The 16,920-nt window shown below is 49.3% G+C and overlaps 1 protein-coding gene across 1 annotated transcript; it reads left to right on the forward strand.

The window, feature by feature from the left end:
- Positions 1-95: 95 nt before the first annotated feature.
- VSTM1 (V-set and transmembrane domain containing 1) lies at positions 96-10,114 on the forward strand (the record flags this gene model as incomplete). The annotated part of the gene is made up of 8 exons (XM_036318501.1): positions 96-380; positions 1,984-2,268; positions 3,937-3,975; positions 7,567-7,659; positions 7,779-7,806; positions 8,289-8,326; positions 8,430-8,467; positions 9,851-10,114. Coding segments are annotated over 8 exons (932 nt in total), but the record flags the coding sequence as incomplete, so codon positions are not given.
- Between the last annotated feature and the right edge of the window lie 6,806 nt (positions 10,115-16,920).

The raw sequence follows: 16,920 nt of genomic DNA on the forward strand, positions 1-16,920 counted from the left end.
GAAACTAATCTAAAATATTGAATGTAAACTGTAATTGAAAAATAAAATTAAAATTAAAAAGATAAACAGTCTAACTAATGCTGAATTCTTTCCAGACACCCTTCCCAGGCCCTCCCTCCACGCCTCGCCGGGCTCCGTGGTTGGACGCGGTGGTAACGTGACCTTGAAGTGCCAGGGTCACTTGCAGAACCTGACCTTCATGCTGGGGAAGTGGCAGGACCCTGGCTACAGGCGGGAGCAGAGCTCAGCGGGACTCGATGCTGAATTCCTCCTCACGCACCTGCAGCCTGAACATGCCGGGATGTACTTTTGTGCCTACAAGACCCCGGGCTCCCACGGGTGGTCGGAGAAGAGCGAGCACCTTCACCTGCAGGTCACAGGTGAGCAGGCGGCCTCAGGCCTTTCTCCTGGGAGCACAGGCTCCTTGTCCTGTGATGGGACCCAGCAGGGAAGAAGGAATCCAGGAAGCAGGCAGACAGGTGACCCTCTCGAGTGCAGGGAAATGGGGAAATGGGAACTGGGTGTGGGGACAAGACTGTCATCAGGGCTCTGAGTGGGTCTCAACGATGTGGATGAGGGACAGTGTTTTATTTATTTTTTATTATTTTTTTAAATATATTTTTACTAGAGGCCCAATGCACAAATTCATGCAAGAGTAGGCCTTCCTTCCCTCAGTTGCCAACACCGGATTCTCTCTGGCACCCAGGACCCGGGCTCCCCTTGTAGCCCGGGCTTCGTCCGGAAGGTTGTCCCGAAGGATGTCTGGTCTAATTAGCATATTTCTCTCTGATTTCAGAGAGAGAGGAGTGTCAATGATGAGGTAGAATCATTGATTGGCTTCCTCCTGCACACCCACACTGGGGATGAGCCCACAATCTGGGCATATGCCCTGACTGGGAATCAAACCATGACCTCCTAGTTCATAGGTTGGTGCTCAACCACTGAGCCACGCTGGCTGGGCCAGGATCTGCTTTATTTCATGTCCGTGCAAAGATTAGCCCCAAACGCTGACCTTCAAATAGGTCCTGTCCTTGATCTGGGCTCTGGGCTGCCTTATCTCCACGTCCTGTCCTCCCTCAGTTTCCAAAGGTCTGTGAGAAAATATCTTCTTTATAGTGAGGAGCTATCAAGCAACTGTATTTCTATTTCTCTTATGTGCCCCTCCCCTTTCAGGATCACTCCTCCACTCTCCCTTCTTCAACATAAAGCCTGCAATGACTCCATGTCACCGTATGGCACTCTGATCCCATTCGACAGAACTGAATGTATTATTTATTTTTTTTAATATATCTTATTGATTTTCCACAGAGAGGAAGGGAGAGGGATAGAGAGCTAGAAACATCGATGAGAAAGAAACATCGATCAGCCGCCTCCTGCACATCTCCCCACTGGGGATGTGCCTGCAACCAAGGCACACGCCCTTGACTGGAATCGAACCTGGGACCCTTGAGTCCGCAGTCCGACGCTCTATCCACTGAGCCAAACCGGCCAGGGCTGAATGTATTATTTTTGCTCTGATGAAAATGGGAATCTCAGAACCATTATAAATTGAAAAATAAATTTAGAAAAATCAAACTGAGCATCATGGCGGCAAAAGACATCCCTTATTTTTGTCCCTCCTTTCAACAACAAATATTCAGCATCCATCTACAAATAGAAGTATTTCCCGTGCATCAAAGGGTCGCCGGTTCGATTCCCGGTCAGGGCACCTGCCCGGGTTGTGGGCTCAATCCCCAGTGCGGGGTGTGCAGGAGGCAGCCGATCCATGTTGTGCTCTCACATCGATGTTTCTCTCCTTCTCTCTCTAAGAATCAATGAGCTATTCTTAAAAAAAAAAAAAAGAGAGAGTCAAGTAAAATATGATTGTCTTGCCACATGCTGTACACCTGAAACGAATCTAAAATATTGAATGTAAACTGTAATTGAAAAATAAAATTAAAATTAAAAAGATAAACAGTCTAACGAATGCTGAATTCTTTCCAGACACCCTCCCCAGGCCCTTCCTCCACGCCTCGCCGGGCTCCGTGGTTGGACGCGGTGGTAACGTGACCCTGAAGTGCCAGGGTCACTTGCAGAACCTGACCTTCATGCTGGGGAAGTGGCAGGACCCTGGCTACAGGCGGGAGCAGAGCTCAGCGGGACTCGATGCTGAATTCCTCCTCACGCACCTGCAGCCTGAACATGCCGGGATGTACTTTTGTGCCTACAAGACCCTGGACTCCCACGGGTGGTCGGAGAAGAGTGAGCACCTGCACCTGCAGGTCACAGGTGAGCAGGCGGCCTCAGGCCTTTCTCCTGGGAGCACAGGCTCCTTGTCCTGTGATGGGACCCAGCAGGGAAGAAGGAATCCAGGAAGCAGACAGACAGATGCCACCCCTCGAGTGCAGGGAAATGGGGAAGTCGGAACTGGGTGTGGGGACAAGACTGTCATCAGGGCTCTGAGTGGGTCTCAACGATGTGGATATGGGGCCGTGTTTTATTTTTATTTTTAATGTTTAGTTATTTATTTGAGAGATAGACGGAGAGAAATGTTGATTTGTTGTTCCACTTATTTATGCATTCATTGGTTGATTTTTTTTTTTACAGTTACTCTCTATTTTTAAAGAATAGTTTATTCTTTAAAATATTAGAAAGGAAGAGGGAGGGAGGGAGGGAGGGAGAGAGAGAGAGAGAGAGAGAGAGAGAGAGAGAGAGAGAGAGAGAGAGAGAGAAACCAAAACATTAATGTGAGAGCTGCCTCCTGCATGCCCCCTACAAGAGATCAAGTCTACAACCCAGGCATGTGCCTTTGACCAGGAACTGAACCAGCAACCTCCGGGCACATGGAACGAGGCCCAACCAACGGAGCCACACTGGCCAGGGCCATTGGCTGATTCTTGCATGTGCCCTGATTGGGGATTGAACGTGCAACCTTGGTGTACCCAGACGACGCTCTGATCAACTGAGCTAGCTGGCCAGGACAGTGGGACAGTGTTTTAGAATAGAGGTATTAATAGAAAACTTGAGGTGCCGCAAGGCCAAGGGATCAAGAGACGATTGTCGTTGAAGAGATGGTTTGGTGCAGTTCCCAAGAGGCCATGCAGGGCCACGTGGGGAAGCGCTAGTCAGCCAAAAATTGTGAGACCTAATCGTTAAATTAAGTTGCAAGATATAAAATCAACATATAGAAATCAGTTTCATTTCTATATACTAACAACAAAATATCTGAAAAAGAATTAAAGAAAGCAATCACATTCACAATAGCATAAAAAAACAATAAAATACTTAGAAATAAATTTAACCAAGAAGTGAAATATCTGTACAGTGAAAACAAGACTCTAATGAAATTAAGACACAAAGAAATGGAAAGATATACCATGTTCATGAATAAGGAGAATTAATATTGGTAAAATATCCATATTACCCAAAGGCATCAATAGATTTGATGCCATCTCTATTAAAATACCAATAACATTTCTCACAGAAATAGAACAATCCTAAAATTGGCATGAAACAGCAGACCCTAAATAGCCAAAGCATCCTGAGAAAGAACAAAGGTGGCGGTATCACACTCCCTAATTTTATTTTTTTCATTTTTTTAAATATATTTTTATTGATTTCAGAGGGGAAAGTTGAGGGAGGGAGAGATTGAAACATCAATGATGAGTTTCAGTTGGTTACAGCATCATCCCAATACGCCAAGGTTGCGGGTTTGATCCCTAATCAGGGCACCGATGAACGCATAGATGGGTGAACAACAAATCGATGTTTCTCTCTCTTTCTCTCTAAAAATCAAAAAATAAAAACTAGTAATCATATCAAACTTCAGCAGTATTAAGAGTAATACTGACCCAGTAAGATTCTCTTCTCTACTTCTGGGTTTATAGAACATGAGCACTTACACCCCCGAGATCACCATGTCATCATTATGACTGCGTTTTGCATCCTGTTTTCTAGATAACCATGACAGGCTTGGAGCTTCCTCAGCAAAAACAGGTAAGATAATTAGAGATTTTTTTTTTACCGATGATACCCACCTCACGAGGCGGATCCCTTTTGATTGAAAGGCACAAGGGGATTCTTAATGCCCACTTTCTCATGTTTTGGGAGGAACTACTGCATTTGGGGGGAGATGGCTTCTGAGCCGCTCCTGAAAATCCTGGTGACTAAAAACATCATGAGGTGCATGGTCTGCCATCCTATATAATAAAAGGCTAATATGCAAATTGTCCCCTCAACGGGGAGTTCGACCAGGGGGTGGGGCCGGCCGGCCAACCGTCCAAGGCCCCTCCCCCGACACCGGCGCCACCCCTGATCAGACCCCAGCCGGCCAGACCCCACCTGTGCATGAATTCGTGCACTGGGCCTCTAGTCTTTCATAATAAAAACTCTGGTGGAGTTTTGTGAAGCCTGGGGGTGAGTTTGTGTGACTGGCTTGGAGCCCGGGACCAAGACCTAAAGAACTCAGGTACTTTGGCGATATCTATGATCAAGGTCTCAAGACTTTAAAGTTCTCAACAATAGGGGAATATTAAATTATTTTTCTCTAATGTTGCTTTTCCATGAAGAATTGCCTAAGGTTATGTCCTCAGAGATGCTTATAATAATTAGGGCTTTGGGTCGTTTTATTGATGGATTGATTTTTTTAGAAAGGAAGGGAGAGGGAGAGAAACGTCAGTTTGGTGTTCCACTGATGTATTCATTGGTTGATTCTTTTTTTAAAATATATTTTTATTGATTTCAAAGAGAAAGGGAGGGGGAGAGAAAGATAGAAACATCAGTGATGAGAGAGAATCATTGATTGGCTGCCTCCTGCATGACCCCCACTGGGGATTGAGACTGCAACCCAGGCATGTGCCCTTGACCGGAATCGAACCCAGGACCTTTCAATCCGCACGCTGATGCTCTATCCACTGAGCCAAACCGGCCAGGGCTCCATTGATTTTTAGAGAGAGTGGAAGAGAGAGAGGAAAAGACAGAAAAACATCGATATGAGAGACACACATCGATTGTTGCCTCGTGCACGTGCCCTGACCAGGGCCCCGGCCAGGGAGGAGCCTGCAACCCAGGTACGTGCCCTTGACCGGAATCAAACCTGGAACTCTTCAGTCTCCAGGCTGATGATCTATCCACTGAGCCACACTGGCTAGGGCTGAACCACTACAATTCTAAACAGAATGACAGATCTTTAAGCACAGATATGTTGCCCACAGCCGGGATATGCATGCCTGGAAGCTGCCGGAAGGGGCCCGAGCTCCCATTCCGTGCAGACTGGTAAGGAATCTCACCACGTAACTGGGGCACAAGGCCAGGCTTTCTCTCTGGGACCTGTCACTTCTTTCGGGTGCCTGTGCCAGACTGTAGCCCGCTGCTCCGTCAGTTCCTCCAGGCCGGCAGCATAGACTCTGTCACTTACTTTGGCTGTTAGTAAACAGACGTGTGAAACTTGACCAGGATGTGTGGACATCTCAGGGCAAACCCGGTTCATCGGGTTGTGGGGCCCTAGGGAGGGGACAATTTTGCAAGAACCTGCTTCTCATTTCTAGCACGTTGCTAAGGGAGAGAAACTGCAGGCTGCATGGGGGGAGAAGTAAAAGGTGGAGCAGGGCTGATGTTTCTCTGCTTCCACCCAGGGCCCGGGAACAGCTGTCCCTGCCCGTGTGCGTAAGGCCACGCAGATGCCCTGGTAGAATCGTCGCTTTTGAGGGTCTCTTGGATTCGATGCCACCAGAAGCCAACTCTTAAATATTACGGCAAAAGTGATACTGGCGAGGAGTGGGGAAGGGGGATTTGGGGGGAAAGAGACTAAACAACGGTGGGATGTTCCAGTCCCTCTGCTCTGTCTTGCAAGAAAGCACAGGAGAGTGCCCTGGCCGGTGTGCCTTAGTGGATAGAGCGTCAGCCTGCGGACCAAAGGGTCCCAGGTTCGATTCCAGTCTAAGGGCACATGCTCGAGTTGCAGGCTCAATCCCCAGTGGGGGGCGTGCAGGAGGCAGCCAAGCCATGATTCTCTCTCATCATTGATGTTTCTAGCTCTCTCTTCCTCTCCCTTCCTCTCTGAAATCAATAAAAATATATTATTTTTATATATATTAGAAGCCCATTGCATGAAGATTCGTGCAATAGGCCTTCCTTCCCCTGGCTGCCGGCACCGGTTTTCCTCTGGTACCCGGGACCCAGGCCTTTGGTCCGGCCGCAGCGGAGAAGCCAAGCCTCTTCAGTCTTCACTCCGCGCTTGTGTATGCAAATTAACTGCCATCTTTGTTGGGTTAATTTGCATACTCGTCTGATTGGGTGGTGGGTGTAGCGGAGTGACACCAATTTGCATGTTTCTCTTTTATTAGTGTGTGTGTATATATATACACACACACACACACACACACACACACACTGAGTGGCCAGATTATTATGACCGACCAGATTATTATGACCATCCCATCAGTACAATGAAGTGAATTAATTATGCAAATAATAATAATAATAAAACCTTGAGAGTATTTGCTTAGGAAGTTTTCAATATTCAGTATTTTTGGAAGTGTCAATGAAGTACTGATGGGGTGGTCATAATAATCTGGCCAGTCATATATATTTATATATTTAAATATATGTACATATATTTTAAAATACTTAAAGCACTGGGACATTCCTACTCTGAAGTGGCAGCTCCACGTGTTTTTCTAAAAAGATAAAAAAAAATTTTTATTTCAGTTGACATATGTTAGTTTCAGGTGTGCAGTATAGTGTGGTTAGACATTTATATGCCTTACAAAGTGATCATCCTGATAAGTCCAGTGCCCACCTGGCACCATCCACAGTTATCACAATATTATTCACTATATTCCCTATGCTGTACCCCCGTGACTATTCTGTAACTGCCCATCGACTTTTTAAAAAAATATATTTTTACTGATTTCAAAGAGGAAGGGAGAGAGAGATAGAAACATCCGTGATGAGAGAGAATCATAGATCGGCTGCCTCCTGCACACCCCCTACTGGGGATCAAGCCTGCAACCCAGGCATGTGCCCTTAGACTGGAATCGAACCCAGGACCCTTCAGTCCGCAGGCCGATGCTCTATCCACTGAGCCAAACTGGCTAGGACCCATGTACTTCTTAACCCCTTCACCTCTCTCATTCTGTCCCTCTGGCAACCATCGTTTGTTCTCTGTATCTATGAGCCTGTCTCTGTTGTGCTTGTTAACCTATTTTGTTCTTTAGATTCCACACAATTAGTGAGATCATATGGTTTTTTGTCTTTCTCTGTATAACCTGGCGATTCTACTTCTGGGTATTTATCTGAAGAAATTCCAAAGAGCTCCTTTGAGACGTTACACGCACCCCTATGTTCATTACCGCGACCTTTACAATAGCCAACACGCGGAAGCAGCCTAAGTGCCCATCGTTAGACGCGTGGGTAAAAAGCCCGTGGGACACGCACACCACGGCCTATGGCTCTGCCAGGAACAAGAAGGAAATGACACCCGTGGCGACAGCATGGCGGGCCCAGAGGGCACTGCACTGAGTGAAATAAGGCGGTTCCTCTTACCTGTTCTGCTAAACCCGCTCTGACGTGCTCCTGTCCCCCCAGACAGCAGGGTCATCTTCTTCACCGCCTTCAGCTGCCTCGCCATCTTCCTCCTCTTCCCCTCCGTCATCCTCATCTACAGGCGCAGTCAGCCCGGTGAGTGAGTTCACAGAAACGCCCGTTGAAACCGCTGGGGAAGGGGAGCGAAGAGGAGGAGTCGCTCATCAGATAAATTCCTCCCCCATGTTGTTTTTTTTTTTTTTTTTTTTTTGCAGGCTCATCCCATGAAGAGTCCACCAAGAGGTAGGTACTTGGAAGTCTCACACTCCATCCATCAGAGACCCCATTCCTCATGCCCAGCCCCACCTCGTTCCCCCCTGGCAACTCCCTCTCCGCGTCTGTGCTGTGACCTTCCTCCTCGCCTCTCCAAAACCCTTATCATCCCTCCAAAAATCTCCATATCCCGTATTTTTTTTTATTTACTTATTTTTTGTTAATCCTCACCCAAGGATATTTTTCCATTGATTTTTTTTAGGGAGAGTGGAAGAGAGAGGGAAAGACAGAGAGAAACATCAGTGTGAGAGAAACACATCTATTGGTTGCCTCCTGCACGAGCCTGACCAGGGCCCTGGTTGGGGAGGAGCCTGCAACCAAGTGCATGCCCTTGACCTGAATCAGACCCAGGACCCTTTGGTCCGCAGGCCGAGGCTCTATCCACTGAGCCACACCGGCTAGGGCCATATCCCATATTTTAATGTGTGTTTCTCTCTCTCTCTCTCTCTCAGAACTAGACATTCCTTTTTTCCCGAGCAGGAGGCCTCAGGTAAGTGATAAGAACCCAGGAGACAGTCGCTGGAGAGAAAGATGACAGTCGGACTCCTGCCGGCTGAGAACTGAGTCTCTGTGTTTTTTTTCCTCGAGTGCAGATCTGCCCAAGCAGGAAAGGGCATCGCTCTCGCTCTCGGTGAGTTCTCCCCATCGGATTCCCCAGCAGCTCCCTCAGCCCCAGGCTGCCCTGCCTGCTTCCGGGCTCAGCCCTTACTCTGGCTACAAGGATGCCCCAGCTCACACAGTTAGGAGGCCAGTGAACACCGTGTTTAAAAACATGTGCTATTTCCTGGCCGGGTGGCTTCGTCGGTGGGAGTGTCCTCCTGTACATCAAAAGGTTGTGGGTTCGATTCCCGATCAGGGCACATACCTGGGTTGCAGAGTTTTTCTTTCTTTTTTAAGCCCTAATCGGTTTGGCTCAGTGGATAGAGCCTCGGCCTTCGGACTCAAGGGTCCCAGGTTCGATTCCGGTCAAGGGCATGCACCTTGGTTGTGGGCACATCCCCAGTAGGGAGTGTGCAGGAGGCAGCTGATCGATGTTTCTGACTCTCTCTATCCCTCTCCCTTCCTCTCTGTAAAAAAATCAATAAAATAAAATAAATCAATAAAATATAGTAAATATATATTTTTTTATTTTTATATATGTATTTTTTTATTGATTTCAGAGAAGAAGCTAGAGGAAGAGAAAGATAGAAACATCAGTGATGAGAGAGAATCATTGATTGGCTGCCTCCTGCACACCCCCTACTAGGGATCTAGCCTGCAACTGGGCATGTGCCCTTGACTGGGAATCAAAGCCAGGACCCTTCAGTCCGCAAGCCAGTGCTCTATCCACTGAGCAACACCAGCCAGGGCGGTTTTTCTTTTTTTTCATCTTTATCGATGAAAGTATTACATATATCCCCTTGGGTGGCAGGTTTGATCCCCGGTGGGGGCCTGTATGGGAGGCAACCAATCCATGCTTTTCTCTCCCTCTCTCTCTCTTCCTCCCTCCCTCCTTTCCACTCTCCCTAAAAAGCTCAATGGAGAAAAAAGAAAGGCAAAAGTAAAACCCTGCCTGCTGGGACTCTCTGCCAATACAGAAACGGCCTGGAGCTGCGCTGCCCGCGAACACAGCCTCCGCCGAGTGTGCCATCACACATTTGAAAAACACCTCCTCTGGTGTATTTTCAAATTTAATTTAATTTTAATTCATTTACATTGAAGCAGCCCTACGTGGCTCAGGGCTACCATACTGGGCAGCTCGCTCTCAATGCCCATGTGGCCAGCCAGTGTGGCTCCGTGGTTGAGCGTTGACCTAGGAACCAGGAGGTCACGGTTCAATTCCCCGCCAGGGCACATGCCTGGGTCGGGGGCTCAGTCCCCAGTGTGGGGTGTGCAGGAGGCAGCCGATCAGTGATTCTCTCCCATCATCGATGTTTCTGTCTCCCTCTTTTCCAGCATCTCTGAAATCAATAAAAATATATATATTTTTAAAAAGCAATAAATGCCCATGTCTACCCATCTCTTTCCCCCAAAGACCGAAGACCCCCAGGAAGGGACCGGTGCTGATGGGAACAGCAAGACTCCGTCCGAGGCAGCGGCAGCGTCTGTCCCAGCCGAGGAGCCCCCGGGACCTGGTGACTATGCCACGTTGAACGTGTAGGAGGCTGGCCAGAGCCTGGAGGAAGGACTTCTCCCCCGGGGAGGAGGGGCTTTGGGTTCAGGTGGCTGAGACGACTGGACATAAATCCGCACCCCTCTGCCCTCGGCGCATAATCCATACTAATAAAATTAAGTTTTTGGTGTGTGTGTTTTTTTTCAAATATGCTTCTATTTATTTTATTTTATTTTATTATTTTTTAATCCTCACCCAAAGATATTTTTCCATTGATTTTCAGAGAGAGTGGAAGAGAGAGGGAAAGACAGAGTGAAGCATGGATGTGAGAGAAACACATCGATTGGTTGCCTCCTGCAGGGGCCCTGGCCGGGGAGGAGCCTGCAACTGAGGTAGATGCCCTTGACCGGAATCGAACCCTGGACCCTTCGGTCCCCAGGCCGACGCTCTAGCCACTGAGCCAAACCGGGTAGGGCTATTGATTTTATTTAATTTTATTAATTTAATTTTATTGTTTAAAGTATTACAAATAGTAGTACATATTGGGCTATTGATTTGAGAGAAAGAGGAATGGAAAAGGAGAGAAACATCGATGAGAGAGAAACATCCATTGGCTGCCTTTGCACGCCCCCTACTGGGGATCCAGCCCACAACCAGGGCATGAGCCTGGAACAGAACCTGTGACCTCACCGGCCAGGAAATATGTAAGTTTTTTTCTTATTGTTGCCCCTCCTCCCAGAAGTGACCGGCCCTGGCCGGGTGTCTCAGTTCGTTGGGGCATCTTCCCGTACAACAATCCTCCCATACACCAAAAGGCTGCAGGTTCATCCCCAATTAGGAGGCAACCGATTGGTATTTCTCTCTCACATTAATGTCTGTCTGTCTCTCTCTCTCTCTCTCTCTCTCTCTCTCTCTCTCGCTCTCCCCCCCCCCCCCACCTCTCTCTACAAACATATCCTCAGGTGAAAATTTAAAAAGAAATTACTGGATGAGTTTTCCTAAAATTTGGAGTGACTTGAGCATGGTTTGATTTAAAACATAGGCTAAGAATAAATTCTATGTAAACGGGCTGGTGGTACTCATAATATTCCTTTAGGGAGTTGTGGGCCACACCCCACAACTAGGAAATGGTCCCTTCAGAGGAGCCTGCATGGCTGCGGCCAGGCGATGCGATCCCTAGACACAGGGATTTTGAGGAGGAGCACAGAACATAAGCCACGAAGGCGGGCACTCGGTGATGAGCTGACTGACAGCATCTCTTATGTAATAGATCCATGTTTCTCCCCCCACCCCCACCCCCGGCCCCCTGTCTTCTCTCTCTCAAATCAGTAAAAGCATGTCCTTGGGTGCGGATTAAAAAAAAACAAGCCCTGACTGGTTTGGCTCAGTGGATAGAGCATCCGCCTGCGGACTGAAGGGTCCCAGGTTTGATTCCGATCAAGGGCACATTCCTGGGTTGCGGGCACATCCCCAGTAGGGAGTGTGCAGGAGGCAGCTGATCGATGTTTCTCTCTCATCGATGTTTCTAACTCTCTCTCCTTCTCTTTTCCTCTCTGAAATCAATAAAGAAATAAAGTTTTTTTTCAAAGCCTAAAAAATATAAAATAATAACAACCCCCCCCAAAAAAAAAATAAATAAATAAAGGCATTGAATCACGTAACCAAACTCAGGAAAAAAACGAGCTAGAGACAGCCTCCGACATGCCTCCTGCACGCAAACACCATGTCGCGTTTCCTCCGGTCTCCTGTCTCCCTGTGTTTGTGTTATCAGTGTTATGCAAACCAGCTGTGCCTCCGAGCCTGCCCGCGGCCGGTCCTGACAGTTCCAGGCTCAGCGTCTCCCAGTTTTTACTTCCTGGATCCACTTAGAAAGAGATATTAGCGGCTGCCTTTGGAAGATGCTCGAAAGCCAACTCACAAGAGGTTGAAACACACACACACACACACACACACACACACACACACCCGCCCCAAAATACCCAGTGTCTCTCCTGCCTTTCGTTTATAACCTGGGCGGCAGGACACCCGGATGGCGGAGGAGACTGTCTGCTCGTACAATTACTACAACAAATACCCAAGAACAGCCCCCAGGTCTTGTCTTAGCTAAAGCCTACCCACCTGGTCAGGAATAAGGACAGAGGAGCTGGCTCATGTCTGTCCTCGCAGAAATGACTAATACATGACAGATAAAACACCCGGAGAAATCGGAGAAGGGACGTCAGATGCTGTGAATCACAGGAAATTATTATCATTTTTCAGTCTTACCGATAACAGAGGCCGAATGCAGCTGAAACCCGGGCCTGCTGGCTCCTGGCGCGGAGCTCGGCAAACTTTTCCTGCAAAGGAGCAGAGAGGAATGTTCCCGCGTCTGTCGGCCTCGGGATCTGCTCGCCTCTGCGGCTGCAGCAGCGTGAACACAGCTGCGGCTCATGTGTGAACGAGTAGGTGCGGCTGCGTTCTAATAAAACTTTATTTACAGACACAAGTGGTGGGCCGTATGGGCCAACCCCTGCCCTAGAACAGTGCTTTTTTGAAATCTGCACGAACTGCCAGAATATGGTAAGGATTGAATTAGCCCTGGCCGGTTTGGCTCAGTGGATAGAGCGTCAGCCTGGGGACTGAAGGGTCCCGGGGTTCCATTCTGGTCAAGGGCACATGCCCAGGTTGCGGGCTCGATTTCCAGTAGGGGGCATGCAGGAGGCAGCCGATCAATGATTCTCTCTCATCATTGATGTTTCTATCTCTCTTTCCCTTTCCCTTCCCCTCTGAAATCAATAATATATATATATATTTTTAAAAAAAGAAGAATTGCCCTGGCCAGTTTGGCTCAGTGGATAGAGCATCGGCCTGCAGACAGAGGGGTCCCAGGTTTGATTCCGGTCAAGGGCATGTGCCTTAGTTGCGGGCACATCCCTAGTGGGGGGGTGTGCAGGATGCAGCTGATTGATGGATGTTTCTCTCTCATCGATGTTTCTAACTCTCTATCCCTCTCCCTTCCTCTCTGTAAAAAATCAATAAAATATATATTATTAAAAAATTTTTAAAAAGAAATTAGCTCTGGCTGCCGGGTGGCTCAGTAACTTAGAACATCATCCTGATACACCAATCCTGCAGGTTCTAATCCCGGTCAGGGCACATACAAGAATCGACCAATGGCCCTGGCCTGTGTGGCTCAGTGGGTCGTCCGGGACACCAAAAGGTTGCCATATTGACTCCTGGTCAGGGCACATACCCTGGTTGCAGGCTCTATCCCCAGTCAGGGGCGTGCAGGAGGCGTCCGATCGATGTTTCTCTCTCTCTCCCTCTCCTTTCCTCTCTCTGTCTAAAAACCAATTTAAAAAAAAAATCTTTAAATACCTAAAACACAGGTGCAAAGATGACTGATGAAGAGCTTCAAAAGGGTGACCTTGGGAGCACGCAGCCCCAAACACAGGGTCCCCTTCTGAGCGGGAGGCCCCGTTTGCACGGGGTGGGGGTGGGGTGCCCATGGACCCGGGGTGCGGGCACCCACTTCGCCCAGAAACTTCCCAGGAATGGCACCTCTGGGGGAGCCTCGGCTCGCACCAGCCCCGGGTTGGCAAGGTCACATGGGGGAGCAGCACAGTGGGGGTGGAGTATCCCTCTGTTCCTCCTGCCACGGAAGTCATTCTCTCTAAAACGTGGGCGCTCTCGGGACCATCTGTCTCCGCGTGTGGAGGAAGCCGGTCTTTCCTGAGGAAGGCGGAGATGACTCAGGCAGCATCCGGGAAGGGGGACCAGGGACAGCGCTGACAGGTTTTTTTGGATTTATTTTTTTTTTCTTCTTGCTTCTATTGCTTCCAAAACTCAGCCTCGCTTCCCTCCTTGCAGCGTCCTTGATCAATCATTCGTGGCACTAGCTAGTCCGAGAAGGGACTTGGTTCTTATCACGCTGTCTTGACAAATATTTGATGACTAAAATGGATGACTCTAGTCCAGCCGGCGTGGCTCAGTGGTGGCGCGTCGACCCATGGACCAGGAGGTCACCGTTCAATTCCCGATCAGGGCCCATGCCTGGGTTTTGGGCTCGATTCCCAGTGTGGGGCGTGCAGGAGGCAGCCCATCCATGATTCCCTCTCATCATTGATGTTTCTATCTCTCTCTCCCTCTCCTTTCCTCTTGAAATTAATAAAAGTATATTAAACAAATAAAATAGATGACTCTAATAGAAATCATTTATGGACATCCAGCCTCATGTTCATCCTCCTTAAATTAGGATACTAAGTCTTTTAAAAAAAACACCACACAAAACCTCATCCGAGGATATTTTCCCATTGATTTTTAGAGAGAGTAAAAGAGAGGGAAAGACAGAGAAATATCGATGTGAAAGAAACACATTGGTTGGTTATCTCCTGCATGTGACCTGACCAGGGCCCAGGTTGGGGAGGTACATGCCCTTGACCAGAATCGAACCTGGGACCCTTCGATCCGCAGGTCAACACTCTATGATATGCTAAAGGCTGCTCAACCGCTTGCTATGATGTGCACTGACCACCAGGGGGCAGACACTCCAACCGGTAGGTTAGCTTGCTGCTGGGGTCCAGCCAATCGATCAGGACTGATCAAGATGGGCCAGATATGCCCTGGAGCCCTCCCATGGTCCCTCCCCAGCTGGCCAACCTCCCAAGTCCCTCCCCGGCCCCAATCGTGCACCGGTGGGGTCCCTCAGCCTGGCCTGCGCCCTCTCGCAATCCAGGACCTCTTAGGGGATATTGGAGAGCTGGTTTCAGGCCGTTCCCACACAGGCCAGGCCGAGGGACTCCACTGGTGCATGAATTCGTGCACCTGGCGTCTAGTAAATGTATAGTTCTTTTTTTAATACATTTTTACTTATTTCGGATAGGAAAGGAGAGGGAGAAAGAGAGATTGAAACATCAATGATGAGAGAGAGAATCGGCTGCCTCCTGCACGCCCCCTACTGGGGATGGAGCCCGCAACACGGGCATGTGCCCTTGACTGGAATAGAACCCAGGACTCTTCAGTCCACAGGCCGACGCTCTATTCACTGAACCAAACCAGCTAGGGCCGTGGTCGGCAAACTGCGGCCTGCGAGCCACATGCGGCTCTTTGGCCCCTTGAGTGTGGCTCTTCCACAAAATACTGACTTATGCGCATGGGCCAGGAAGTTTCAATTGCACTGTACGTGCACGCCCGCACGTGGTATTTTGTGGAAGAGCCACACTCAAGGGGCCAAAGAGCTGCATGTGGCTTGCAAGCCACAGTTTGCCGACCACTGAGCTAGGGCAATGTATAATTCTTTACCACTTTCGGCCTCTTTACCTCCTTCAGTGACCCTAACAAGTGGAACCTCACCCCCAGGGTGACCTTCCCTCCCCAGCATATCGCTGCCCCTGTGGTTTGGACCCCTGACCTTTCCTCCCTAGAGATAACATCTAGGCCTCCATTGTGTTTCAGCTCCAAGACTGGAAAAGCAGCAAAACCGGACAAGCAGCACCACAGCTGACCTCAGGACCAGCCGCATTGGATAATCACCCCCTTGCTCTGGCACCAACCAATCAGTGGAGAGCCCGACCCTGCGAGGACACACCTGGAAAGCTGCGGAACATTCTATTGAGATCTTCCCCTGGGACCTCCCCTAGAATCTCCACCCTTAAGAGGACCCATCGCGCACCCCCTCCCCTTCCCCATCCCCGGGCACCTCATCTTTACCTTCCTCACTCCGAAGCTCCCAGGGCCCTTCCTTTGCCTCTGTAACTTGTTTCCTCAGCCCATTTCTTCTACGATTTACTTCTTCTGCCTCTGTGGTTCTCCAAATCCACGTTCTCTTATCCTTTGAGTCTTGGCTCTGAGTTCTTTCCCAGCCAGAACTCAAGCACTGAGTTGAGTTGCTGAACCCAGGTCTGGTCTGACCCCATCCCAGGCTCAGAGTCTCCATTGGTTGATTGACCGGCACCAGGGCAGGAGGTCATTATCCGGTGCAGCTGGTCCCCAGGGCAGCCGTGGCATCATCGCGGGTCTGGTTTTGCTGCTTTTCCGTGCCTGGAGCCGGCCACACCTGGTGCCCTTCCCACCACCGCCAACAATAGGGTTGCTGTGAGCAGCCTGCCCAATTGTCCCGGGATTCCCGGCATCTGGGAACGAGGACGTGGAAATTCCAGGGCTAAACCTGAGACGGTTCCAGGCGCCTGGGAATGAGTTGGTCACCCTGGTTGTAAGCATTTCCATTGTAAAGGTGCAGATAGGATCGTGATGGGTGACTCAGAAAACCAGTTTCCTCTTCCCCCACCCCATCAGACCCGCCCCGCAGGTGTCATTCTTGACCTGTGCTGTGCCCCTGGGGGACTCCTAAGGCCAGTCCCGAGTCCTCGTAGGTATAATGACTTCCCAGCACTGTTGTTTTTCTTTAGTCACGTGGCCAGGAGAAACAGCGGCAGCCCAGTCCTTGAACTGCTTTTGGCAGCGGCCGGCTGGGTCAGCTTTGTCTTTATCTCCCCACTTCCTCCCCTTCTCTCTCAAGGCTGCAGTTTTCTCCCCCGCGATCGGTTCTCCAGCCTGTAAAATTTCCGTGGTTCTCAGCCTTCTGGTCCTTTAAATACAGTTCCTCATGTGGTGACCCAGCCATAGAATTATTTTCATTGCTGCTTCATCACGGTCATGTTGCTACTGTGATGAATCGTCATGTAAATATCTGATCTGCAGGAGGGTCTGAGGCGACCCCCGTGAAAGGGTCGTTCGACCGCCAAAGGGGTCGCGACCCACGCTGCAAATGCATGTCCTCCCCTTGGTCACTCAGGACCAATGCTTCATTGGGCATCTTGTAGGTGCAGTTCCGACGTCTCCCTGCAGGGCTCCCCTGCCGCCTCCAGGTGGCGCTCGTTGAAAAGCTACCAGCATAACATCTGATTCATTCAACCTCGGTGTCTCTCTCTCCCCTTCCCTCTCCTCCCCCCCCCCCACGCCCCCACGCCCCCTCCCCTCCTCTCTCTCCAAACTGTTCCTGAACGTCTTCAGAC

The sequence above is a fragment of the Myotis myotis genome, unplaced genomic scaffold, assembly GCF_014108235.1.
Source record: "Myotis myotis isolate mMyoMyo1 unplaced genomic scaffold, mMyoMyo1.p scaffold_m19_p_70, whole genome shotgun sequence".
NCBI classification, from domain to species: Eukaryota; Metazoa; Chordata; class Mammalia; order Chiroptera; family Vespertilionidae; genus Myotis; species Myotis myotis.